The sequence below is a fragment of the Nycticebus coucang genome, chromosome 10 (genome assembly GCF_027406575.1).
Source record: "Nycticebus coucang isolate mNycCou1 chromosome 10, mNycCou1.pri, whole genome shotgun sequence".
Lineage (NCBI taxonomy): Eukaryota > Metazoa > Chordata > Mammalia > Primates > Lorisidae > Nycticebus > Nycticebus coucang.
In genome coordinates, this window is record NC_069789.1 from 91,680,371 (window position 1) to 91,708,340 (window position 27,970).

The 27,970-nt window shown below is 39.8% G+C and overlaps 1 protein-coding gene across 8 annotated transcripts in view; it reads left to right on the forward strand.

Annotated features, from left to right (window-relative positions):
* The first annotated feature begins 211 nt into the window (after positions 1-211).
* Positions 212-27,970, forward strand: part of SCYL3 (SCY1 like pseudokinase 3) — a 42,499-nt gene continuing 14,740 nt past the window's right edge. For 2 of the 8 annotated variants that reach the window (XM_053605302.1, XM_053605303.1), the window contains exons 1-9: positions 239-334; positions 2,967-3,210; positions 5,400-5,614; positions 17,194-17,379; positions 19,207-19,320; positions 22,121-22,177; positions 23,537-23,639; positions 24,844-24,955; positions 26,879-26,956. In XM_053605302.1, the coding sequence (XP_053461277.1) occupies positions 5,450-5,614; positions 17,194-17,379; positions 19,207-19,320; positions 22,121-22,177; positions 23,537-23,639; positions 24,844-24,955; positions 26,879-26,956 (815 nt within the window). In that variant the 5' untranslated portion in view covers positions 239-334; positions 2,967-3,210; positions 5,400-5,449. The other 6 variants (XM_053605297.1, XM_053605300.1, XM_053605299.1 and 3 more) reach the window with 6 other exon arrangements.

Here is a 27,970-nt window from a genome sequence, read left to right on the forward strand (position 1 = left end):
CTGAACACCGACAGAGGAGCCATCTTCGCATACCCACGAGGCTGCTGGGAACAGTGACTGAAACTCGGCATCGTCACCGGCGCCTGCACTCAAGATGGCGCCTCCCTGTGCGGCTACTCTATCGCCGTTCCAGAGTCTTTCGCCTCAGTGGTGGCGTCGGAAGGGAGAAGGCTGGCCTTCTGTCCCATTTCCGGACCATCTCTATGGTGTGGGCGGGACCTGGCTCCCAAAAGATTGTGGGTGTAGTTGCCTCAAGCGGCAGGTGAAGGTGGTTGATATCAAAAGTGGACCGGAGCCAACTCCCTCGGTCTCCTGTCCCGCCGCCCTCCCGCAGGTAACAGGGCGCCCGCGTTGAGTCCACCGCCCTGCGGGACCGGGCCGTGGGGGAGGGGCCCGGGGCCGGGAGCGGACGCGGTGAGTGCGCGCGCCGCGCTCGCGGGGTCTGAGTTCTCGGGCCCGCGCGGAAGCGAGCTCGGCGCGGCGCGGGCTGCCGTTTGGGTTGTGCCCTCCACCGCCGAGCAGCCAGCCTCTGCTTGCTTGCAGGGGGACGCCCTTCTAATCTGGCTTTCGCGGCCACCCCCGCACGGTGAGCGCCGGCGGCCGGAACTCTTGGACGGAGCCGCCTAAGGTGGTCCTCGCGGGGAGGCGTGGAAGGTGCGAGGTCGGAGGAGCGAGAGCGCTCAGCGACTCCGCAGCGTCGCGGCGAGCTGGGAGAGCGTGTGGGGCGCGGTGGGTTGGTGCCCGGAGTAGAGGCCGGGGAGGCGTTGCCCGAGCCCTGGGAGCCTGGGGTCGCTTCATTCTTGACCCAGGACCAGTGCCGAGTCCCCGAGGCCCAACTCCCAGTTGGGTTCTGTCTTGGGTAGTGTATGTAGCACTTTCTATTTAGAATAAAGAGGAAGCGTTTCTCAGAAGGTCGTAGTTAGGAAATAATTGCAGTCGGGTCCCGAAATGTGGGATCTCGGTTAACTGTTGTTTTTAGGAACAGGTGTCTTTAAAGTGTATCTCTTAGCTGAACTCACACTTGTTTCTTTTGGTCCATAAAGACTTCATCATGCATTGCTTGTCAGCTGGCAGTGCCGAACTGAGTTCAGTACAAAGAATAATACAGCTGCAGTGGATAAAAGCAAAGGGCCGGAGTAATGTTACTGTCAGATACCAAAATATCAATCAATATAGTGTAGCCTTAGATCTCAAAGTGCAAGCCATTATCTTTGAAACTTAAAACCAAGAGAGGTAGAACTAAGATTATTTCGATTAATTTCTAGGAAAAGAGCTGATGGAAATATTTCCCCAGAGTACACAGGTTAGTTGAGTGCTTGAGTTGCCCTGGGACCTAGGCAAGGATTTTTCTTAATACACAAGTGGTCCAGAACCGTCATGTGCTGCCAAGTAAGCTAAAGGTAGAGGCAAGTAGGTAAGCACATTTTTAAGGGCAAGAGTATGATGCATATTTAAGTCAGAGACTGCCAACTCAGTGTTTTGTTAAAGAAAAGAGATGATAAATTCTGCAAAATACTATCCTGTGATAGAATTCCCTTCTGCTTTCTTGTGACTTTTTCATTTCAAACCTGTCAAGCAAGATTTTTTGTGTGGTCCCTCCCCAACTTTCAAAACAAGAAAGAGTATTTTGGAAGTCCAAGTATTTGTGTTTATCCATCTTACATTTCAGTAAGTTTATTGTTTGGATGAATTATCATCTTTAAAGCACTTTGTATTAACAGTATTTATGCCTCTTTAGATAGTTAAGTGAAGTAAAGCATTAAGAATTAACTGCTGGCTTGGTGCCTGTAGCTCAAGAAGCTAGGCCGCTAGCTATATACACTGGAGCTGGTGGGTTCGAATCCAGCCCGGGCCTGCCAAACAACAATGACAACAAGAACAAAAAAGCCAGGCGTTGTGGCGGGCGCCTGGAGTCCCAACTACTTGGGATGCTGAGGCAAGAGAATCACTGAAGCCCAAGAGTTGGAGGTTGCTGTGAGCTATGATGCCACAGTACTCTACTGAGGGGGGGACAGCTTGAGACTCTGTCTCAAAAAACAAAAAAAGAATTAACTGCTTTAAGTCATTTGAGCAGCTTTTAATTTTCCCCTAATAAAGTTTACAATGGACATAGAATATAATCCTGCTACTCTGTCAGTGTCACACTGATGGTCTTGTAGACTTCCGTCAACTTAACTATGCTTTCAAAACAAAATGGTGACCTTTCTCTCAAGAAACTGAGTCATCCCTTTTAAATTTTTAAGTGTTATTTCTTAGGGTCTTAGACCTAAAATACAGCTAAGATAATCTCTTCCTAACCCTTTTATAATTCTAAATGTTTGTAGTGGAATTCAAAATGTTAAATTAGAAGTTAATAGATATTATAAGGCTCAGTATTCCCACAAGGAAGTGTTTTCCTATTTAGAAATAACTAATAAAATGTCTGTTGCCCTTACCCTTGCTGACTGCCATCCTTGTAGGCCAGGTGCTACCCCTGGATCCTGGTGACCATCTTACCTCCCTTAGGTAGTAATACTCAAATAGCATGATTTTTTGCCAAAAAAGCTATTGATTTCCTTACAGTTCCTTATTCTCAGTTTTTCTCTGTTGAGTTTGGAAAGCAGTATTTTGTGACTAAGAGAAAGAGGTTGGACTAGCTTCAATTCAGATAGACACTTCAAAGAATACTTCTCTAATTCATTCATCTAGTCTGACTAGTTTTTCAGGTAGGAGTTAAAGACAAGTAGAGTTTACTACTTACAAAATGGCAGTTGATTTCAAAGAACATAGCCCCTCTCAAGCTACTTTAGGGAAAGGGGGCTGATTGTAAGGGCGTCAGAGAGGCAAGGAGGAAAATGGATTGAGCTTCCTTGGAGCCGTCAGATGGCCGGGAGTAGTAATGACTAAGCTGCTCTCCCCATGTTTCTTCCTCGGACTTCACATTCCTGGGGCAGACAGTGATCTGGCCAGTTATCTCTTCTTTTCAGGTCATGAGTCCTGGAGATAGCTAATTTGAATTGACTGCCCTTTGGCCCAGGTTGGGTGGCTGGCCCATTAACTGTGCCCAAGAAAAGGGGGAGAAGATCCAAGTGCTCCATGTGATCCTCCCCGACTCAGCATGAGGTCGTGGCAGGCTGCACAGGGACCACAGCATCTCCAGAAGAGGACGGTTGACATGGTTGCTTTTCTTCATGATTGTACATAAACTTTATTTGTCATCCCAACAGAAAGGTGAATGATTTCTCTGTTATTTAGAATGATAATTGCTAGGTGGGTAGGAACTCAGTGGATTTGTTATAACTCAGACTTAGTTCTTCAGAAATATTTTTGAAAAATTACTCTTGTAGGTAGCTTCAGCCCTTGCACATGTTGTTTCTTTCTTTTTTTATTTTATTTTATTTATTTATTTTTTGTGGTTTTTGGCCGGGGCTGGGTTTGAACCCGTCACCTCCGGCATATGGGACTGGTGCCCTACTCCTTGAGCCACAGGCGCCGCCCCCACATGTTGTGTTCTTATTATATAATGATGGATGTGGAGGGCATATGTTTTGAGCAGCATTACAATCTCTGAAAATTTAGAAAGGGTTCTATGGAACTTTCCCAAAATGGGAAAAAAGTTCTAAGTAGAGGGTCTATGTGTTACAATCATTGGGTTTATATATTTGTCCCCAAAATACAGATTTTAAACTGACATTTTTAAAGGCTGTTGGGAACCAGCAATTTCTTTGCCACATTGCCAAAGTTAGTAAGGACTCCTTATTTTCTAATTTTTACATTATGGTAAAGCCAGAACTGAAAACTGACGGCCACAGTTTTTTCAGGCATATGTTGTTTGGCCTACATACGTTTTAAAACAGTTTCAGCCAATGTTGAAAAATATGGGAATTTCCACATAACTATTCAGGTTCTTGGTTTCTCATGATAAATGGCATGATCTGACAGCCCCAACACTGTGATCCTGGCTGAAACTCTGTGATAGGTGCCCCCATCAGAGGGTAGCCCTCTCACAGCCCTTGCTGCCAATACTGCTAGACTGCTGTGCCTTACCCGTGACCATGTGTATCCCTGTTGTGTTTGTATTATAGATCTGGGATGTGTAGGCAAGTGTGTGTGTGTGTATGTGTCTGTGTGTATAAAACATTGCCTGTAACCTCCACCTCCACAGCAAACCTGTTAATTAGTATATTTTTTTCAAGTTTCTATGTGTGTGTTTGCATGTATGTATATATATATTTTTTTTTTTTTTGTAGAGACAGAGTCTCACTTTATGGCCCTCGGTAGAGTGCCGTGGCCTCACACAGCTCACAGCAACCTCCAACTCCTGGGCTTAAGCGATTCTCTTGCCTCAGCCTCCCGAGTAGCTGGGACTACAGGCGCCCGCCACAACGCCCAGCTATTTTTTTTTGGTTGCAGTTCAGCCGGGGACAGGTTTGAACCCGCCACCCTCGGTATATGGGACCGGAGCCTTACCGACTGAGCCACAGGAGCCGCCCCGTATATATTTCTTTTTAAAATAAACTTTTTTGAGTTGTATATTTGATACAGAATAAATTGAACATAAAGTGCACAGTTTAATAAGTTTTGGCATTTGTAATCACCGTTATCATCATACTCTAGGTAATGAGCATAGCCATTCCCCTAAAGTTTCCTCACACCTTGGAAATCCTTTCCTTTCCCTTAGTCCCTCTGTGCCCACTCCCAAGGCAACCACTCAGCTATTTCCTGTCATAGAGTGGTGTATATTTTCTAGAATTTTATGTATGGGTTTTGTTTTTTAGGATTTGAGATTATTCAGTTTTGCAGTTCCTTTTTATTTGGCCCAACTTTGAAGAGTAGTGAGATTGTACTTTTACGTAACGTTTATTGCAATTGGTATTTCTTCAGTGAGTGGCTGCTTTTCTTTCTCATTATTGTGCTGGTGTTTTAATGTTTTACTTGGTTTGTGTGGGCTGTTTGTCAGTGTGTTTTTCATCATTGTTGTGTTTTCTAATGTGTATTTTCCTTTATAATTTTAAATTATTTTAGACATACTGAAGTTTTATTTTTGAATAATTGAGTTTTGCAGCATTTTCCTTCATGAGGCAGGATATATGTATGAATGAGCTAGGGAATATGAATTACCTTATCTTATTTTGATTGCCTTTCCACTGAAAGTTTATATGTGGTAGAGTTTGGGAAAGAATGGTAATTGCATGTGACTACTTGGTAATGTGTATTTTCTCTAAAGTTTCTAGTTGGTAGTTAATAAGCATTGCTGGTAACTTGCAGAGCATTTACTATTTCTGTTGTCAAATGTCCTAGGTTTGAAGGTTGCTGAAACTAGTATGTTTGTGTGACTGTCCTTGGATAGCTTTACTATCTCTTGGCTTATGTTGTAGGTAGAGATTTAATGTTTGAAATTGTTTTCTGTTTTCTTCTAGATCTGTGTGGCTTTGTGGAGGAGCTGCAGTATTGCCCCACTGTATAAGGGATGGGATCAGAGAACAGTGCTTTAAAGAGTTATTCGCTGAAAGAACCACCGTTTACCTTACCTTCCGGACTTGCCGTCTATCCCGCTGTACTGCAGGATGGCAAATTGGCTTCGGTTTTTGTGTATAAGAGAGAAAATGAAGACAAGGTTAATAAAGCTGCCAAGGTACCATAATAGGTGACAACTTAATATTTAGTACTTTTTACTATCTTGTTTTCTATTTAAAAAAAAATGAGATTGGGCAGCACCTGTGGCTCAGTCGGTAGGGCGCCGGCCCCATATACCGAGGTTGGCGGGTTCAAACCCAGCCCCGGCTGAACTGCAAACCAAAAAATAGCCGGGCGTTGTGGCGGGCGCCTGTAGTCCCAGCTACTCGGGAGGCTGAGGCGAGAGAATTGCTTAAGCCCAGGAGCTGGAGGTTGCTGTGAGCTGTGTGATGCCACGGCACTCTACTGAGGGCGATAAAGTGAGACTCTGTCTCTACAAAAAAAAAAAAAATAAATTAAAAAAAAATGAGATTAGTAAAAGTTAAAAGGCGGTAAGGTCATAAGTAGTAATATTTTATTATTCATGCCTTTTAGAAACATTGCTGCCCTTACTTCATGGGTATATCTCCAGCTTGCATGACATGGTCAGGTACCATAGCTATTGCCAAAAGGCTTCATAAAATTTGATGTAATGGGTTTTATCTTCGTACTTTATTTTTTTTGTGTGAGAAAATTAAACAATCTTAAATGGCTAATATAAGATAAAAGGAGTAATTTAGCTTAGCAAAAATGTTAGTATAGACAACGTTTTAAATAGTGAGTTGATGATGTGCTTGCAAATAAAATGTTTTAGGAACTTCACTATTTTTTTCTTTTCCTGAGCCATTGTGATGCCCCAGAAAGAGGACTAAAGTAGAATGTTAGACCAGATGCCCCACAAAGAACGCAGAACTGAGACTCTGGTCCTTGCTGTAGTGCTTCCATCACTTAACTTTTGGAGGCTTCACTTTCCTTCTTAGGAAAAAGGTCTTTTTAGTCACTCCTGTAGCTGCTGCTTTGGGCAAAGAGTACCAGGGGGTTGGCATGCTGTTAGTTACATTGTCAGAGGACCCTGGCCTCTTACTTGAAAAAACAATTCTGCTTTAGAAAATAGTTCAGTAAAATAGAATTTTTGAATTAGAAAACACCAAGGCGGGGGTGAGGGGTGGGGGCACCTGTGGCTCAAAGGAGTGGGGGAGGTGGCGGGTTCAAACCCAGCCCTGGCCAAAACTGCAAAAAAAAAAAGAAAACACCAAGGCATTATTTGGTATTTCAGCTAATACTTAAACTAATTTGTTTTTAGTGGATAGCTAGCACTGTGGATAGTTAGCCATTTAGATCATCTTCTAAAAAGGAAAATACAGTTGTATTAATTAATTCTCTGTGTTTACTGTGACAGGCACACTGTTTTCAAGTTGAGTTTGATATCTTTATCTTTGTTAGAGTCTATCTGTAATATTAACAGATTAACAGGTATGGAACATTGATACATATTTCATAGAGCTCTATTTATTTATTTTTTTGAGGCAGAGTCTCACTATATAGCCCTTGGTAGTGTGCTGTGACATCACAGCTCACAGCAACCTCAAACGCTGGGCTCAAGCGATTCTCTTGCCTCAGCCTCCCAGGTAGTTAGGACTACAGGTGCCTACCACAACGCCTGGCTATTTTTTTGTTATTGTTGCTTAGCAGGCCTTGGCCGGGTTCAGACCCACCAGCCCTGGTGTGTGTGGCTGGCGCCCTAACAACTGTGCTATGGGCACTGAGTCTTCATAGAGCTCTTTAAAAGGTTTTTACTTTGTAAAGTGATAATAAAGGGTTATGTTTGTAATATAATTTTGGTATTAATTGATCACACCCATAATTATTTGATGTTAGGTCTTTGATCAAGTACAAAATTAATAGTTAAAAATATGGTTTCTAAAAAAAAAAAGATGTGTAACAATTTCTAGTAATGAATCGTAGTAAAAAGTGTAGCTGGGTGTTTATTGCTACATAGTTTGTTTTTTGGCAAAACCACATTTTTGTTACTTTTCTACTCAATCTAGGTATTGTTAGGAATTTTTTGTTGTGATTTTGAAGAAAACGAAATGCCTTGCTCTGTTGTCTTATGTGCAGTTAGTGTCTAATAGTCTGCTATTGTTTTCATCTAAGAAGATTGTACATATATATATATTTTTTTGTTTGTTTGTTTTTTTGCAGTTTTTGGCTGGGGCTGGGTTTGAACCCGCCACCTCCGGAATATGGGGCTGGGGCCCTACTCCTTTGAGCCACAGGCACTGCCATTTTTTTTTTAGACAGAATCTCAAGCGGTTGCCCTGGGTACAGTGCTGTGGCGTCATATCTCACAGCAGTCTCCCAACTTTTGGGCTCAAGCGATTCTTTTGCCTCAGTTTTTCTATTTTTAGTAGAGACAGGGGTCTTGCTTTTTGCTCAGGCTGGTCTCAAACTCATGAACTCAAACAATCCACCCGCCTTGGCCTTCCAGAGTGCTAGGATTACAGGCGTGAGCTATGCTGCTGGGTCCATATTGTTTTTTAAAATAAGAGTGACTATTATCAGCAAGGTACTAGAGATTTATAATTTTTCTTAGTTTTTTTCTTAAGACTATAAAATTTATTAATTGTGTTACCATTTGTGGCACATGTACCAAGAAAGTTGAATAACTCAGATCATAAAGTTTTTAAAGAGAAAAAACAAAATACCCACTTTTGATGTTCAGGGACTTCTGTGCTATAGGAATTGCAAAGCTTGAAAGGGGAGAATTTTTCCCCCTTTGTATCCATAGGTACCCTTATAAACTATGACTGAGTCTTTGCAAATAGTTCATACCTGTCTCTTCAGCCATTTTGTGCTTTGTTATTATTTATTTATTTATTTTTTTTTTTGAGATAGTTTCACTCTGTAGCCTTGGGTAGAGTGCCATGGTGTCTTTGTAGCTCACAGCAGCCTCAGTCTCTTGGGTTCAAGTGATCCTCTTGCCTCAGCCTGCCCAGTAGCTATGACTACAGGTAGCTGCAGCAACACCCAGCTTGTTTTTCTATTTCTAGTAGAGATAGAGTCTTATAGAGTCTTGCTCTTGCTCAGGCTGGTCTCAAACTCTTGAGCTCCAGCAGTCCACGCACCTCAGCGTCTCTGAGTGCTGGGATTATAGGCATGAGCCACCACACCCAGCCTTAGCTATCTTGTAACTTTGAAAACTTCAGACAGGAATCTAGGAAATTTGAAATAGCAACATAGTGATAAGGAGTTTAGGTTATCAGAGTGTTTCTGGTAATCTCAAAAACTAGGTCATAGTACTTGGGAAATGTATGGCATGTGGTACAGTAGATTTCAGAAATGTGATGGCCTAGATAATCTACAATAGTGAAACAATATAGTTAGCTTGCCTCACTTTCTGTGGAGTTTAGGTTCTTCATCCCATCTCTGATAGTTTTAATGTACTGTTTTCCTTGGAAAATATTACTAGATAACAATTATATACTTTCTTTACTGTTGTAAGTAAAAAATAACAATCATAGCATGCTGTTAGACCTCTGAAATAAGAAGAAATACAGGTATAAGTTCTGGCCACAAAACAATATGAGAAATATATGCTGCTTAGGTCCATCAGACCACCTCATTTTATTTTGTATTCATAAGCTATAATTAATAGTATAATTTGGTCAATGATGATTATGACTTGTTTCTGATAATCTAAGCAATTTATAAGAAATGATAAAGTCGGAATTCAGTCACTGTAGTTTGCTATAATCTAAGTGTTTAGGGCTTCATGGTAAGCTTATAGAAGCTTATGTACCAGAAATCACATAGAACGCTAAGAATAGTAAGTATATGGGTACTATACAAGTACTCTGTCTATTTAGTATCCTGGGAGACATTATGCTCTTCTTGATGGAATCCAGCTTGTTTCTGGAAGGGCTTGTCCACATATTTGAGAACCTACTTTGTGTGGCATGATGAAGAAATGGAAGAGGCCAGGCACAGTGGCTCATGTCTATAATCCCAGCACTCTGGGAGGCCAAGGCAGGTTCACAAGGCCAAGCTCAGAAGTTGGAGACCAGCCTGAGCAAGAGCAAAACCCCATCTCTAAAAGAAAAAAAAAAATAGCCAGGCATTTTGGTGGGTACCTCAGAGGTGCCCAGCTACTTGGGAGGCTGAGGCAAGAGGATTGCTTGAGCCCAAGAGTTTGAGGTTGCTGTGAGCTGTGATGCCACAGCACTGTACTGGGAGCAAGAAAGTGAGACTCTGTCTTAAAAGGATAATAATAATAAATGGAAGCTCTTTCTTTCACTATTTACAACCCTTATTCCCTTGTCAGTCAACTTTCTTACATTGTTAACTTTTTTTTTTTTTTTTTTTGTAGAGACAGAGTCTCACTGTACTGCCCTCGGGTAGAGTGCCATGACATCACACGGCTCAGCAACCTCTAACTCTTGGGCTTATGCGATTCTCTTGCCTCAGCCTCCTGAGCAGCTGGGACTACAGGCGCCCGCCACAACGCCTGGCTATTTTTTTGTTGTTGTTGTTGTTGTTGTTGCAGTTTGGCTGGGGCTGGGTTTGAACTCACCACCCTCGGCATATGGGGCTGGCGCCCTACTCACTGAGCCACAGGCGCCACCCGCATTGTTAACTTTTTTAGAAATTATTTCTTTCCCCTTGTAATCAGAACCTTGCTCTTACAAGGCATGATCCTTACCAATGAACGTCTAAAGTATTCCCCCAGGCTTCAGGTTTGATGGAGCCTCAGGGGTCCTCAAACTGCCGCACACGGGCCACAAGAGGCGGTGTGATTGTGTTTGTTCCTGTTTTGTTTTTTTTACTTCAAAATAAGATATGTGCAGTGTGCATAGGAATTTGTTCATAGTTTTTTTTTTTTTTTTTTTAAACTATAGTCCGGCCCTCCAACGGTCTGAGGGACAGTCAACTAGCCCCCTGTTTAAAAAGTTTGAGGACGCCTGCAGATGGACTGGCCTTCTAGCTCTTCACCACACTTTTCAGACTTCTCTTTCTCACGCTTTCTCCTTTAATGCTTATAGTCATCCAGCTTTCTACTCTAAATGAAATATCTGCTTTTATCTCTTGTCTGAGCTTCAGATCCATATTTTGCCTGTTAAATGTCTCCACCTGGATATTCCATCACCATTCAAATGCAAGCCTTCCAGAATGGAATTCTTTATCCCTTTCTTTTCTGTATTTTATTTCTAGTTTATGATCTAGCCTGCAAACAGTAGACATTTATAAACAATGTATCTGCCTGTACCTGTCTCAGATTTATATCTTCCAGATGAAGGAACAATATTTTCCCCTGAAAATCCTTATTCTCGAATTTATTTTGTCATACTTATTTATTTATTTGCCATTTTTAGCCGGGGCTGGGTTTGAACCCACCACCTCTGCCATATGGGGCTGGTGCCCTACTCCTTTGATCCACAGGTGCTGCCCCTATTTTGTCATATTTATTAAACAGTGTGACATTTTGGCTTCTCTCTTTCTTTTTTTTTTTTTTTTTTGGTAGAGACAGAGTCTCACTTTATGGCCCTCGGTAGAGTGCCGTGGCATCACACAGCTCACAGCAACCTCCAACTCCTGGGCTTAAGCGATTCTCTTGCCTCAGCCTCCCAAGTAGCTGGGACTACAGGCGCCCGCCACAACGCCCAGCTATTTTTTGGTTGCAGTTCAGCTGGGGCCAGGGTTTGAACCCGCCACCCTCGGTATATGGGGCCGGCGCCTTACCGACTGAGCCACAGGCGCCGCCCTCTTTCTTTTTTTTATTATTAAATGATAGCTGTGTACATTAATGTGATCATGGGGCACCATACACTAGTTTTATAGACCATTTGACATATTTTCATCACACTGGTTAACATAGCCTTCCTGGCATTTTCTTAGTTATTGTGTTAAGACAATTATATTCTACATTTACTAAGTTTCACATGTACCCTGATTTTCTCTTTTTCTAAAAGCTTGCAGATATAAATATATTTGAGCTGTAGATAGGAACACTAGTCAATTAACTTTGTGCAGTTCTCAAAGTGAAGTAGCAAATCAGAAACATAACAGAAATGAAAATATTAGGCCTCTAAAGCTTGAATTAGTCTCTAGGTAGTGGAGTCATAACTAATTCCTGAAAAGTGGGAATAGTTTATATCTAGGGCTAGAATCTCACTTAAGGTCTCTGAGTGTGGATAAATACAAATATTGATAAATTATATAATACTATTCATATTTGATAATAAATGTCTCTTCTCAATATAGTCTTTCAAAGAGCATTACCTAGTGCAGTGAATGGGATGTAATAAATATGCAGTAACATTGGGGCAGATGCTTTCAGTTCACTGTCATTCAGCCACAGTCACCTTTTTCCACCAGAACAAGAGCTACTTAATTGTTCAGTTGACTTCCACCAAGAAAATAATCCTCGTTACCTTAGCAAGTACATCTTGTTGCCACTCTTGCAGCAGCAGAGGCTTGAATCAAGAAAGGTTTCTATTTGATTTTTAACTGCTTAATTTGACTCTTCTTTCCTGTGAATCTGTATGTGTAATTTATGCATAATACCGAATGTACCAAGGGGGAGTAACAAATAAGTTTTTTGCTAAATTAAGTGCCTTCTTTTATTAAATAAGAACCCACTTTGGACTTTGAATTTTGCTAGGCCTGTAGAGTAACATATCACCAGAAGAGAAAGTGAAATTTCTCATTTCAACAGGCTCCTGCTTTTTTTTTTTTTGGTAGAGACGGAGTCTCACTTTATGGCCCTCGGTAGAGTGCCGTGGCCTCACCCAGCTCACAGCAACCTCCAACTCCTGGGCTTAAGCGACGCTCTTGCCTCAGCCTCCCCAGTAGCTGGGACTACAGGCACAGGCTCCTGCTTTGTCACCTGGGCTAGAGGATAGTAGTGTCAACATAGCTCACTGCAGCCTCAAAGTCCTGGGCTTCAGCAAGCCCCCTGCCTCAGCTCCCTGAGTAGCTAGGATTACAGGTGCATGCTGCTGGACCAAGCTAATTTTTTAATTTTGTTAGAGATGCGGTCTTGCTACATTGTCCAGGGTGATCTTAAACTCGTGGTCTCAAGCAGTCCTCCCAGGTTAGTCTCCCAAAATGCTGGGATTATAGGCATGAATTGCTGTGCCTAGCCTCTTCATTTTTTTTTAGTCAGGTGAACATTTAGTGGCTCTAGTTCCTTGCTATCTGAATAAGGTCATATTCGTTCTGACATATTAGTCTGTCCTGGGTACTAGAAGGAAAATGAAAGAAGGCACATAAAATCAAATGAAAATAATTAAAACTATAAGACATCAAACCTGAATGAAGAATTTTTTTTAACGGGCAAGAATATTTCATATTTGCCTTGAAAATCTTTGAAATGATTCTTATAATGAAAATATGAAGGAGGCTGCATCCTTTTGTACACAACCATACCTTAAAACATACTTGTAAGAAGTTTTCCTCAATTAACTATACTCATTTAACTAACTTGCAAACACAACTTTTGGCTCATCTGGACCATTGCTGTATTTATATATGTATGTTTGAATTGTTTTAAATGCAGATATATAAATTAATAGTTACTAGGTAAAACTCTTTTCTTCAACATTTTCTTATTTTCTGTTTATTAGGTTAACTTAGGGGAGGGTGACTGCTTTCTTAAAAATAAACAACCCTAAAAAAATAAAATAACCCTATTGGTGAAATTCTTAGAGTTGGAAAATTTTGAGATTATTCTAAGAAAAGAAAAGAAATTGGGGAAATCTACCCACTCAGAAGATTTTTTCTGTGTCCCTGCTTGGGAGGAGTTTAATAGAGAACTTTGAGGCAAGTGATGTAAAAATGGTACTAATGCTGGGCGGTGCCTGTGGCTCAAAGGAGTAGGGCGCTGGCCCCATATGCTGGAGGTAGTGGGTTCAAACCCAGCCCCGGCCAAAACTGGAAAAAAAAAAAAAAAGTACTAATGTTGGGTTATGGACTTATATGCTATCCCATATTCTTCTAAGAAAGGGTTTGGGGACTTTCAGTACTAACTGCTTGTCTGTAAAGGTGAAACCTGGTTTTATTTTAAGAGTTATTCTCCGGGCAGTGCCTGTGGCTCAGTCGGTAAGGCGCCGGCCCCTTCTACCGAGGGTGGCGGGTTCAAACCTGGCCCCGGCTGAACTGCAACCAACAAAAAACAAAAAGAGTTATTCTCCAAATGAAATCTTTTATCAGTCTCCTGCCAATCTGATGATTGATTTATAGGGCTTCCCAATGACCAATGGATTGTACAGGGAAGAGCCTAGAGCTTTAAGGTCATGAAATGTCTTTCAGGAAGGCTGGGTGATTTGTAAAGAAAACCAGCATTCTAGCAGTTTATTTCTGCTGTAGGCAAATTAAAGTTATTATCTGGAGTGTGAATAAAATAAAATTATTATTTGAACTGTGAATCACCCAGATCACTCTAGGTCAGAGTTTTCAAAATAAGTGGACTGGAAAATCAAGATCTGATTAGGGCCATTAGGACCAGCCAGGTAAGGAAAGAAACCCCACAGATGTACCTCCTATGTTTACATACAAAATTGTCCTGTGTTTGTCATTCATTTGCATATACTGTCTGTCTACTAAGAAAACAGATGAAGGAGGGGAAATATTCCATGATGGCTGTTTCTAAGAGTGGAATATCCACACCCAGAGAGTTGTGCAACATGTTTCATTGGCATTTTGAATAAAAGTATTGGGAATAGCTACTTAAATTTCCTTTTATCTTTTGACACTTTCTTCGTGGCTGTTTTATAGTGTGTGCATTTTATATATACTACATAGTATACAAAAATGTATTTTATATCATACATTATATACATACATTACTAACCTGATGATTTTACTGATAGATATTTTAAATAACTGAAGAGGTGAAAATGTGGCCTCTATTTATCTTAATACCATTTGTCCTTTATTCCTGAAGATCCAGGTTTCCCTTTGGTTTCATTTCCTCTTCAACTTGAAGAACTTCTATTTTTATAGAGCAGATTTTTCTGGCAAGAAATTTTCCATTTTCCGTTATCAAAAATGTCCTTATTTTGCCTTTGTCCTGGAGGAATATTTTTGTTAGGTATAACATTTGTGGTCAGTAATTTTTTTTCTTTCAGCATTTTAAAGCTCTTGTCCCGGTATCTCTTAGTCTCCTTATTTTCTGATGAGAAATCTACAGTTTTAAATCATTTCCCTGCTACATGTGATGTGTTCTTTAGCTTCTTCAAGGTTTTCTGTTTATCTTTTTATTTTAGCAGTTTGATGATGACTTGTTTACATGAATTTATCCTGTTTGGAATGGAGACAAGTATGTGGGTGTGTATATAGTGGTTATACATGTATAAACTTAAATATTTGGCCAAATTTAGATTTTCAGCCATCATATTTTTATGCCTCCACTGTTTTCTCCTTGCTTTTTGGTACTTCAGTTGTTTATCAGACCTTTTGTTATTGTCACAAAGGTTTCTGAGGCTCTGATTAATTTTTTAAAAATACTTTTTGTTCTTCAGATTAGTTAACATCTTCAACTTCACTTTTTCTTCTGTCATACTCATTCTGTTATTGAGTCCCTATCTTAATTGTTTATCTAACATTTTTATTTTTCATTTCTAAAATTTCCATGTAGTTATTTCTCTTTTGAGAATTTCTTTCCATTTATTTTCTAACTTATTTCTAGGAGGATGATTGTAATAGCTGCTTTAAATTCATTCTGAGAATTCTAATATCTGGGTCTTCATGGAATGGTATTTGTTGGCTGTCTTTTCCCTATTAAGAATTGTTCACATTTTCATGATTCCTTGTAGGTAGCGTGATTTTGGATTGCATCTCGGACATTTTGAATGTCCTGTTGCAGACTTTTGGTTCCGTTAGAATCCTTTGGAGAATATTAATATTTTTGATCTAGCAGGCAATTAATCCCCTTAGATTCAGGCCTCAAGTTTTTGAGCTTCCACTCTTCTTGCGAATGATTGTTCTAAACTTCAGTTTATTTTTTAAATTTTGCTATGCTGGTTTGGAACTGTCCTGTGCATGCTTGTTTCAGGGCTTAGTCCTTCCATGTCCTTCTCCGGCCCTCTGCCCTGGGGATATCCCCCTTGTCCTTTGGCTGCCTAGATTCTTTGTGATTCTTCTGGGTTTAGTGTTAGCACCTTTGTTACAATGCTCTGCAATGGGGGGTTGCCTTCAGTGCTTAACCGTGAAAAGGGAAACTCATCCCCATGGGTATTGCTGCTCCAGGGTTTGATTCCCCTCCTAATCTGTGTGCTTTTGTTTATTTTTCAGAGTTTTCAGGTAGTTGTTTCTGGCATTTTGTTCACAGTTGTTGAGAGTTCTGGATGCTGAGGGAGATTACACTTCCATAATGGAACTGAAGTCTCTGTAGACTTGTTTAAATGTTGGTAAACTGAAAAAAGTCAGAACAAGTCAAAGATCCTCCCATGCCTTATTTGAAATTTGGAGGATACAGAGGGAGGTAGGGAACTTTAACAGACCTTAAACGCAAGTATGCATTTTCTAACTATTTTTTTTCCTGTTTGATTTTTAAATGCTTTTATTTTTAAATTGTTTTATTCTAATATGTTTGTATTCCTTAAATATGTATTAATTAACTAATAAAGTGAAACGCTCCTGAAATATCTTCAATATTTAGTGAAACTATATGATCAAGGCATTGAATTTGTCTTAATCCACAAATATATATCAGGCATGTATAGATAACTGAGATAATTTGCTTTTTTATATAAATTTCAGTTGCATATCAGGGAACATACAGTTAGGTTACATAGTTTGCTTTTGTAAGATTCAGGTCCAAGTTACAGTTGTGTAACTTCCTTCATCTGGGAAGTGTGAGTATGCTCATGCATTATATCCCCTGGGTGGGAATTTACCCAACTCTTTCTCCCTTTCCCCTAAGCTTAAAATTCATTGAATTATTCTCTCACGTGAGCATGTCATTCTTAATCTACTAGTTTCAGTTTAGTACTGAGTACATGTGATACTTCTTTTTCCCTTCTTTTGATACTTGGCTTAGGAGAATTTTCTCCAAATTTATCTAGGTTGTTATAAAAGATAGGAAATCTCTGTCTTTTTTATGGCTGAATGGCATTCCATGGTTATACATATACCACAATCTGTTATGTTAATCCATTCATGTGTTGAAGGGCACTTGTGTTGTTACCATATCTTTGCAATTGTAAATTGTGTTACTAGAACAAACATTCAAGTACACACGTCCTTACGATAAAATGTCTTTTTTTCTTTTGGGTAGATACCTAGTAATGGGATTGCAGGATCAAATGGGAGGTGTACTTTTAGTTCTTTGAGGAATCTCTGTTTTTATGCCAATACTGTGCTGTTTTGATCACTGTAGACTTGTAGTATAACTTGAAGTCTGATAAAGTGATTCCTTCAGATTTGGCCTTATTCACAGAAACATGTTGGTTTTTCAGGCTTTTTTCTGGTTCTACACGAAATGTAGACCTATTTTTTTATCTTCAAAGTTGATGGTATTTTAATGGTCATTGCGTTAAATCTGGAGATTGCTTTGGGTAGTATGGACATTTTAACAATGTTGATTCTTCTAAGCTATGAGCATGATATGTTCTTCCATCTGCTAACATCCATTTTGTGATTTTTAATGCAAGGTATATTAAACTATAATTAGGTTTTGAGTTTTTAGCCTCATCATCTCTTCTGTTTGTATTTTTAAAGCATTTGAAGACACTTCGTCACCCTTGCTTGCTAAGATTTTTATCTTGTACCGTGGAAGCAGATGGCATTCATCTTGTCACTGAGCGAGTGCAGCCTCTGGAAGTGGCTTTGGAAACATTATCTTCTGCGGAGGTCTGTGCTGGGATTTATGACTTACTGCTGGCGCTTATCTTCCTTCACGACAGGGTAAGTAACTGCATAGACTGCCTTACTGGTTTTGGTGTAGACTGGGGGAATGATGTGCATGGTAATTGTAAATCATGGGGTGTATAGAAATTGTAGGTTTCCATTATTAGAAAACTTTCTGAGAAGAAAGAATACATTGGAAGGCACCAAAGATGCTGCAGACAGATGGTTTTGGAATGGACAATTATTTATAGAACTTTATTTTAATTCACTGTAGTCTGCCTCTTGTTTTGGATAAATCTTTTCCTAAAAATGGCTGTAGCTGGTATTAGTTATTAAGACAAAGATAAAAGGTTTAACATTTGCTGCTATAGAACAAAGTTTCTATATGTTTTCGGGAGTTTTGTCCCATTTTAGATTTTGAAGAAAGAAAGGACCATTTTTTTAGGAAGAGGCAGAGTTAAGACACATCCTTTTCTATCTGAGTGGTTGTGGCCAATTGAGAACCCCTTAACACTCTAGAATAGCTATTAAAGGTGTGCTTGGCTGTGATATTTGTTTTTACTGTAATGTATTCGTTCCTATGTCTACTTCTGGTCCATTTCTTGACAGTACTGTTGAGCTACTATTTCTTAAGTTATTAACCTGACTTCCTGTGTGTTTTTAAGTCTTTGTATTGATGGGAGACATACTGTGTAAATACCATGTTGGATTTATAGTCTCTAAAATGTATGTTTATGAATTCGCTAATAATAGGAGTTATTAGTGCTTCAATATGAGAAAATATCTTTGTTGGAGAAAGTGCATACATGTGGTAAAAAGTTGGTATGGCGTGCAAGTCCACAGAGAGATGAGTTAGTCCCTCTTGCATGCTTGAATCCAGTGCCCTATTTTCTTCAAAGGCAACCATGGTGATCACGGCATTATTCCAGAGATGTCTTAGTGCATATAAAGCAAATGTCTGTTTCTTTCTCTTTTATTTTTTCTCAAACAGAAACATACTATACATATTATTCTAAACCTTCCTTTAAAAAATACATGCTTTTTTTGTATGTATTCTCTATAAAAAATAAAATATGTAGATATTTGATCTAGTGCATAGACTATTTAAAGTGCTCTTTTGTCTACTGGAATGATTTCTGGTTTGGAAAAAAATACTTGACCCCTATTGTCATTTTCTCCTTTCCTCTTATTCAACTGTTCTGTTTTTTGTTTTTGTGTACTTAAAATTGTCTCGTCTATAGGATATTCCTGGTGGTATTTATCATTCCATTTTCCTCTTTTTCAGGTGAGATTTTTTAAATGTCAACTGACAAGAGTTCAGGTGTAGTGGTTCTGGGTTCATGGTAGAATGTAGATGAGAAAGAATTGTGAGGAGAAAATAAAATCACCTGTGGAAGCAAAGATAAATTTTATCTTTAAAGGTATTCAGAGGTAATGTAGGCTATAAAGACTTGTTTTGTTTTGTTTTTTTTGGCTGGGGCTGGGTTTGAACCCACCACCTCCAGCATATGGGGCCAGCGCCCTACCCTGTTGAGCCACAGGCACCCGGCTATAAAGACTTGTAAACTTAGTTTTAAGGACGCGTGTATCTCCTGATGCCTATTAGAGATGGAGAGAGGGCTGTGTCTGTGTGGAGACTTTAGTGACTTCATTAACTAACTGCCTTACCAGACGGGGGATAACGGAAGACTTTCCATTCTATTTCTTTTTCTTTCAAACTTCACTTCATTTGTTGTTCCTTGAAGTCATTGTTCCATTAATTATTTCTCAAGGGGAAAGGCTTGTAATGTTTCTGGTGATTAGAATTTAGTTTTTAAATATTACTACTTCAAAAATTAGAGTGGCCATCTTCTTGGTTTTTTGTTTTCCTTTTTTTATTCCCAGGGACACCTAATGCACAACAATGTCTGCTTGTCATCTGTGTTTGTGAGTGAAGATGGGCACTGGAAGCTGGGAGGAATGGAAACTGTCTGTAAAGCTTCTCAGGCCACACCAGAGGTAAGCCAGGCTGTAGGCCCTCGTCCTTGCTCAGCATTTAGTAGCATCTTGGTATGTGGTTCTTGCCTAGAAGACGCTTCAGTGTTAGCATTAGATTTGGAGACTTGACTATTTTGTTAATACCCTTGTTCATAGCATTGTAGCATTTTATTCCTCAAAGAAGCCGTAGGGGTCAGGTATTCCTCTCTGCATGTCTTATAGATGAGGAACCTGAGCGTGAGAGAGGTAAACTTGTTTGGACAAGCATTCAGTCGAAATGCCCTGCCTCTCTGCTCCTGCAGTACTACCCTGTACTTACTTTGATTATATGACTTAATACTTCATATGCAAGTATTAAAATTGCCTTTATGCATTTGTCTTCTGTTTCAGTGGTTGAACTTCTTGTGGACATGATAGTCTCTTACATTTAATCTTTACACCTCCCCCTAAAGTACTGCCTAGCACACATTAGGTATTTAAGAAATGTCCATCAAATAATCCTCTCAGTTGCCCAAATCCATGCCTCATTCCAGGTAATCCTGGAATTACCACCTGTATATCTGAGCTCCTCCCTGCGTGCTGTGTTGTTCTTGCCTGTGGCACTTCTTAAAATTGTCTGACAGAGAGGTTGACACGTTTCCCTCTTAAGTTGACTAAACCTTTCTGTTCTCTGTTTTGCTTCTGCTTTTTACCATTGTTCGTGTTGCTGCTGGACTTACTCTTTCTAAAGAAAGTAGAAAAACCATCTCAATACCCCTGCTGAAGTGGTCACTCACTGTTGGACTTCCTGGCTTAGTCCCATTTCCCTGTTTTCCTTTGTGCTGCTTCCGCATTAAACCCGGGCCCTGCCCGTTGTGCATGGGTTCTCGCTCACCTCAAATGCTGATTCTGCCCTAAAAATGTCTCTCTGATTATTTCTGCTCCCATTAACCACTTCCTTCTGAATTCACCTTAAATCTAATTAGTATAGAAAGCATGTAATCCTGGGGCGGTGCCTGTGGCTCAGTCAGTAGGGCGCCGGCCCCATATACTGAGGGTGGTGGGTTCAAACCCGGCCCCGGCCAAACTGCAACCAAAAAATAGCTGGGCGTTGTGGCGGGCGCCTGTAGTCCCAGCTACTCGGAAGGCTGAGGCAAGAGAATCGCTTAAGCCCAGGAGTTGGAGGTTGCTGTGAGCTGTGTGAGGCCACGGCACTCTACCGAGGGCCATAAAGTGAGACTCTGTCTCTACAAAAAAAATTAAAAAAAAAAAAGAAAGAAAGCATGTAATCCTTTCTCTGAGATATATTCCACATTTTTAGCCATGGCATGTAATGCCCTTCACCATCTCTTCCCTCAGCCCTCCTACCACACACACTTCCCGAGCTGTTCTCTGGTAGTAGCCTGTTCCAAGCCGCTCAGCTGTCTTCCCAGATGTGCCCTCCTCCTTCACCCTGTTCTTCCCTTTGGACGCCCTTCTCTTACTGGAATGCCTTTCTTCTACTTGGCTCCCTGGGAAATGTAAACTCACCTAAGGTCTAGTTTAAGCCTCCTTTCTGTGAATCTGTCCCCCAGGCATTTCCTCTGTGACAAAATAGTCACTCCTTCAGCGCTTCTATTACACTCAGCACATTTATCGAAGTTTTTCATTTCCCTTCTAGGTTATGAGCACCTGGTTGAGGGCAGGGAATTTATTGTATCCATTTGATATTCCTAGTGCCCTAAAGGGTGTTTGGGACCTAAAAACTCTTGAAAAATAATCTTTAAATTAGTGGATGAATGTGCTTATTCAGTTGCAGGTGGCAAGATTTCATTCTTTTCTGTAGCTATATAATATTCTGTGTATATATACCACAATTTCTTTATCCATTCATCCATTGATGGACACTAAGGTTGATTTTATATCTTGGCTATTGTGCAAAGTGCTGCAATAAACGTGGGAGAGCAGATGCCTTTTTTACATACCAAGTTCTCCTCCTTCGGACAGACTCAAGTGGTGGGTTTGCTAAGTCATATGGTAGTTCCGCTTTTAGTGTCTTGAGGAATCTCCCTACCGTTCATACTATAATTACTATAATACTGTATCTCCACCGATGATGGATGAGGGTTCCCCTTTCTCCATCCTCTCCAGCATTTGTTATTGCCTGTGTTTTGGATTGGGTGAGATGCTATCTAATTGTAGTTTTGATTTGCATTTCTCTGGTAACTAATGAGCATTTTGTCATATACCTATTGGCTTTTTGTATTCTTCTTTTGAGAAGTATCTGTTCAGATCCTTTGCCCATTTTATAATCAGATTTTTTGAGTTTTTCCTATGGAGTAGTTACAGCTCCTTAGATATTCTAGTTATTAATTCCTTGTCATGTGGGTGGTATGCAAATATTTCCTCAAGTTCTGTGGGTTGTCGCTTCTCTTTATTAATGCTTCTCAATATTTGTATCTCTTGTGGTAGCAAGACTTTCACTTGATGTAGTGAGAAGATTAATGACAGATTTGTTCTGTACTAGAAAAGCCTTTTGATTGTTTATGCAGAAGAGAAAGAAAAGTTCCTAATTTCCATATAAGAAAACCAGCTGCACAGATGTATAGAGTGTCTGTTAAACCAGCTGAAAGGGAGGGGAAAAGGAGTAACATTTTCTGTACTAAGCCTTATGGTGCTCCAGGTACTCTTCACACTTTTTAAATTAGGAAGATAGTAAATTTGTGTATTTAATATATGGTGTTGATTTGAAGCTTTATTTGCTATTGTTTCCATTGCTCATTGCTTTTGTAACTTTGATGTAAGAGATTGGTTCATCAAACATATGTATGAATAATTTTTTTTAATTTATTTCTTTGTCTAGTTTCTGAGAAGCATTCAGTCAGTGAGAGACCCAGCATCTATCCCTCCTGAAGAGATGGTAAGATGATATACTTCAGATGTGATGAAGGCTCCTTTGTGTAACTGAGTGTGAAATTTGTAAAAACTTCCTCTGCCCATTTCTTTCTTTGCTGACTCATAGATATCTCATAAATCCTCCAGCCTTAAACAGCGACAATGTTGTTTAAAGATAGACACACCTCATTGTGAGCATGGTATTCATTTCATGAAAAGTAATTGTACTTTGTTGGAAGCCATAATATTAACAGTTGGAGAAGCAGCGACCCACATTCTTTTGTGTACTTCACCCGAGCCATTCATCTGCCCAGCTGAGCATTCGTTAGGATTCTAAGATAAGCAGAAGAGTGATTATTAATATCGTGGTGCTGGTAAAGGTTCTCTTTACCATTAAGTTCAAAAGATGTTCATCCCTATAAATCTGTTCTTACAACCACTATAAATAAACATTAATCCCCAAAGACATATTTAGTGTGCTTTATAGGAAATATAATCCCAACTATAAACTTGAGTGTAGACCTATGACTTTAAATAAGCCACATTTATCCAAATCAGGATTCTGTGTATACAAGACTTCCCAGAAAGTATCTAGCCATCTAATAGGAAAAATAGAGGTGTACATGGCTGGATGCTTTTCAGATAGTCCTTGTATATCAAGGTTTTTAAACTGTTGATTTCTGGATTTTTAAGTCAGTTTGGAGGGTCCTGACCAACATTTAAAAAAAGGAATAAAAGAAAATATAATTGGGCATCCTACTGGATGAATTTTTTTGTTTCCATTATATATATATATATATATTTATACACGTGTGTATACTGGGTTATGATATAATTTTTTTTACTCTGAATTATAGTAAAAAAAATGTTTTTTGTAGAGACAGAGTCTCACTTTATCGCTCTGGGTAGAGAGTGCTGTGGTGTCACATAGCTCACAGCAACCTCCAGCTCCTGGGCTTAGGCGATTCTCCTGCCTCAGCCTCCCGAGTAGCTGGGACTGCAGGTACCCGCCACAACGCTTAGCTATTTTTTTGTTGCACTTTGGCCGGGGCCGGGTTTGAACCCACCACCCTTGGTATATGGGGCCAGCACCCTACGCACTGAGCCACAGGCACCACCCGTCAAAAATATTTTTTAAAGCCACAGACATGTATCATATTTTGCTCTTTTTTTTTTCTTTTTCCCTCTCCTTGACATTTTAAAATCTTTGCTCACTAGCGAGTCTTTGAGTCACTAAGTTTTAAGAACCTATAAATTAGCGTGTAGTACTATGAAGTTAGAAATGGGCATAATAAATGCAAACATAGGAGAAGGTGGTTCAGAGAAAATTAGAAATGGGTTGTAAGGCAGATCTTCTAGTTTTAATGGTCTTTACTGCTTTTAGTCTCCAGAATTCTCAACTCTTCCTGAGCCTTTTGGACATGCCCGGGACGCCTTTTCATTTGGAACATTGGTGGAAAGTTTGCTCACAATGTTAAATGAACAGGGTGAGTTGGAGTTAAACTTTGCATCCACAGAATCAGTAGGAAAATCATCCATAGCCTTTTCTGTGTGGAATTCAAAGGACTGCAATCTTTGATCATAGTAAGGAACCTGTTGCTTACTAAGTAGCTTTTTTAGGGCAGATATTAGCAGCAATAAAGAAGGAAGCTTTGGATTTCTTTAGTTTGTATGACATGACTATCAAGTAGGAAGCACTTTGAACCATGGCTGTATCACGTGTGATTATCTGTTTCAGTGGTAATAGTGTTTATGGTCTAAAGATTCTCTATTCCTTATTGAGCCAGCCAGTGAGTCAATAAATGTCATTAATGATTTATATGTAATACTCCAATAATAGAATAAGATTCAAAATTGTTAAATTGGGCTTAACATTTTTTTATGCTTTCAAGAAGAACATAAACCCTTTGATTTATGTTCTTCTTGCTGTGATTTATTCATTACTGTTTTTCTTTCGTTGCCCCTTGAAGATCAGCCTACTAACGACATTGTTTTCCACTCTTCTTCTGTGTTCTCTGTGTGCTGGGCAGCCTGATCTACTCTGTGGCCCCTCTAGGCCTTTAATTATCCATAAGCTTACTAAGGCACAAGTCACAGGAGACCCCTTACTTTTGCCTATATCCCACATTGCTTAAGCTTTGTGTCAGTTCTAATGTGTTTTTTCCTAGGTTTATGCTGGTGTTCTTATGTTACAAGCACCATACAGCTGTCTGCTGTAAATTGCCCCAGCCTAAGTACTTGAGAATTAAACCCTAAGGTATCCATGTGTATAATGAACCTACTGTTCTTCCATGTATCTAGAATGGTGACAATTTTGTACCATCTTTGGAAGAATTGAAAATACAGTTACTTAAATAACTTTCTGTGGATAGGAACTATGGTTGAGAAAGGCCCTCAATCCTGTCAATTTATTAAGCCTTCTTTGGGCCTGAGCTGGGTTAAAAGGACAATCAAGGAATGAAAGGGCACAGAAGGGAGGTACCTGGGGTGGGATTGGGTGTGTTGGGAGGACAGCTTTCTACACCTGCCCAGGAGTTTGGCCTAAGGCAAGCAGGAAGCTGTTTAGCAACAGCCAGGGCTTTGTTTGTTTGGGCTTTTACAGGTTGGTTTTTGCTCTCGTCAGTCTCCAGCTGTAGAGGTCCTGAAAAGAGGGAGAAGGCATTGGAAACTAACTGTAGCTCTGGATTTCAGTTTCAGCGGATGTTCTCTCCAGCTTCCAACAGACCTTGCACTCAACTTTGCTGAATCCCAATCCAAAATGTCGGCCAGCGCTCTGCACTTTACTATCTCATGACTTCTTCAGGTGAGGGTATCAGGTGTGGTGACTCTGGTTGCTTCCCACTGCTGCCTGCTCCCTTGAACAATACATAAGGACCAGTTTTCTTTTTTTTGGTGGTGGTGGGGGGGGGTTGGAGGACCAAATGATGCAGCTCTTGTTGTTTTTGTTGATTATTAAGAGGTACGTACTGAATCATGTCTGGGGGAAAATATAGGAGGAAACTTAGGTTGCCACTCAATTTCCTATCATAGAAAGTTTTAAAAATGCTTGATTGTCATGAAGTCTTATGTTTAGAAATTATAGTCATTTATTAGGGCTTCTGATTGTGAAGAAGCTAGGCTGTGTTTAGTAGTTTACAGTTGTAAAGTAATTGAAAAGTTAATAAACCTGGTATCTCCTTTCTGTTATTATATTATATATATGAGTGTTCTTGTTGATTTTTTTTCTTGGGGTAGGAAATGAGCTTATTTTTCTTTAGGCAGGAAATTTTCTTTGTCTAGTAATACTTGACAGAAGAGCAAAGAAGTTGATTTAAAGTGAGGGGTACAATAATCTTAATACTTTCCTGGATTCAGGGATGTTTGTGAACTTCTCTTCAAGGTTAGTTTTAATTATATGTCTTTTATTTTTTATTTCTATGACTGCAGACCTTCTGCATAGATTGAGATTTCTATTAGCAAACCCAACCTTATGTTAGTTTTGATACTAAATATCTTTATGAGTTTGCATTTGGAGAGCATGGGGAAAACCAGAGCAAAGGGAAAAATGATAACCTCTGAAGGGGGAAGAAATTACCTTTAGGATAGGACTGGGAAAGTTGGTATATTATTAAATAAATAGCATTTGTAGTTATTGGGTTTACATTTGTAATTACTATTTCAAAGAAACTTCACAACCACCCCCATTATGAAAATCTTTTGGGGGATTTTTTTTAATTGACAAATATAAATTGTGTATATTTATCATTATGAGAGTCTTTAACCAAGCTATTTTCATGTCCTTTTGGAAGATTCTTAGAAATATTTTCCTTGATAGAAAGTATAGAATAATCCATTACAGTAGACAGATTCTGTCATAGTATATAATATAAGTTCTTTATTAAGAATTGTATTGTAAATTGAAAGGCGAAAAGAAAGCTAAAAACATACCAACCTCACCATCTCATTATTACATGGGAAGAAAACCCAGCCTGAGGTAACAGAATGGGCCAGTGCCAGCATCCCTTGCCAAGGCAGCTGAGCTAATTTGATTAAAGTTAACACATTTCTCTCTACTAAGCCAGACGGAAACATAAGATAGGTGTAACATAAGATATGAAAACTCAGGTGGTAGCTTTGCCTGCCATGGAAGCTGTCCAACTTGTGTACTGAAACATCCAGGAGCAATAGTCTCCCATGTGGCAGGATGTGAGCTAAGCAGTCCATAGCCTCTGGGACTCTGTGGAAGCCTTGTAGGAAACTGGTGACTCCTTCCACACTTGATCCTTGCCTGGCTGAAAGAATGACTAACTTACAGCAGGAGAAATGAAAAGATTCCTATACAGAAATCTCACGTCCCCCAACTTCTTTAGTACTTTTATTTCACCAAGGAAGACTTGGGAATCAACAATATTTTGACATGGTAACATTATTTCTCCCAGGATATTTTATTTAACAATAACCTATTACGACCAGAAATTTAGAGATTTATGATGATTCTTGAAACTATAAAGCCTGTTAGCATGTGTCAGTTTAAGCTTGTATGCTCTTCACATATCTCTGATATTCTTAAATATTAGATTCCCTAGAGGCTGATCATAGTATTTGTCTCATAAGCTACTTGGTTATAATTGAATCTTTGAAATGGCATAGTAGAATATTTATTTGTTGAAAATTATCTGTGGTTATGGCTTCAGTATTAATATACCTCTTCTAATCTGTTCTGCATTTCCTTCTTTTTGGCATTTAGAAATGATTTTCTAGAAGTTGTGAATTTCTTGAAAAGTTTAACACTGAAGAGTGAAGAGGAAAAAACTGAATTCTTCAAGTAAGTTCAAAAAGTTAAGACCTTGAATTCAAGAACTTGGATTAAGTCCAAGTTTTATTTGGTTTATTTGACAAAGTTTATTGGACATTTCTTACATGTCCGGCTTTCAGCTAGGCCCTGGGACGGATAGTTAAGATAGATGGTTCTGACGAGGGAAACAGATATCCAGAATGATGGTGTGGGTAGGTGTAGTGGTGGAGCTTTCAGAGGGCTCCTGAGAGCAGAGAGGATGGGGAGGAGGTGGCTGGAGAAAGTATTCTGTGCAGTGGAGCAACAGGAATTAATGCATGAAGGCAGACCCAGTGGGACTGGTGCAGGGGACTGCAAGTGGTTGAGTCCTGTTGAAGGGGAAATTCCAAGACAAGGACAAGTAAGAGGTGGCCCTTGTATGTGGCTGTAGGAGTGTGGACTCTTTGTAAATAGTGGACTTCTGGTGTTGAAGCTATGACAGGGGCGAAAGTAGGCTGAAATGGTTAAACCTCCCTTGAGGTTTGACTGTTTTCTATAGAGGGAGCAAGCCCAACTCCTTTCAGAGTTGGATTGGTTAGGAGACTGCAGTAGTCCAGGCAGCAGAGAGGAGACTACATGCAAGGGCTTGGATGGTACCAGTGAAGAAAACAAGAGATAAGGATTTAACAAGGTAACGTTGGCAAAATTAGTGATTATCACCAAATGCAGTACTAGAGGGGAGGACCTAATACGCAGGTAAAATGGTAAATTCAGTGTTGGATGTGTTGGTTTGAAGGATCTGTGGGACTTCAGATAGAGATGTACATGGACAGTTGGCCAGATAGGTCTGAAGCTTAGGACAGAAGTCTTTAGGGGTGAATATTGGGGCATCAGCCTGTAGTTGGTGATATTTGCCCAGAGAAGTGGGTAGCATGAAAACAACAGTGGGCTCAAATTGTAACCCAGTGGGCAGGAGGGGGTGGTGAATGAGACAAAGCAATGGTTAGAAGAGGTTCAAAGAGAGCCAGGAAGACTTCGAAATCCCCAAAGGAGTAGGGAGTTCCG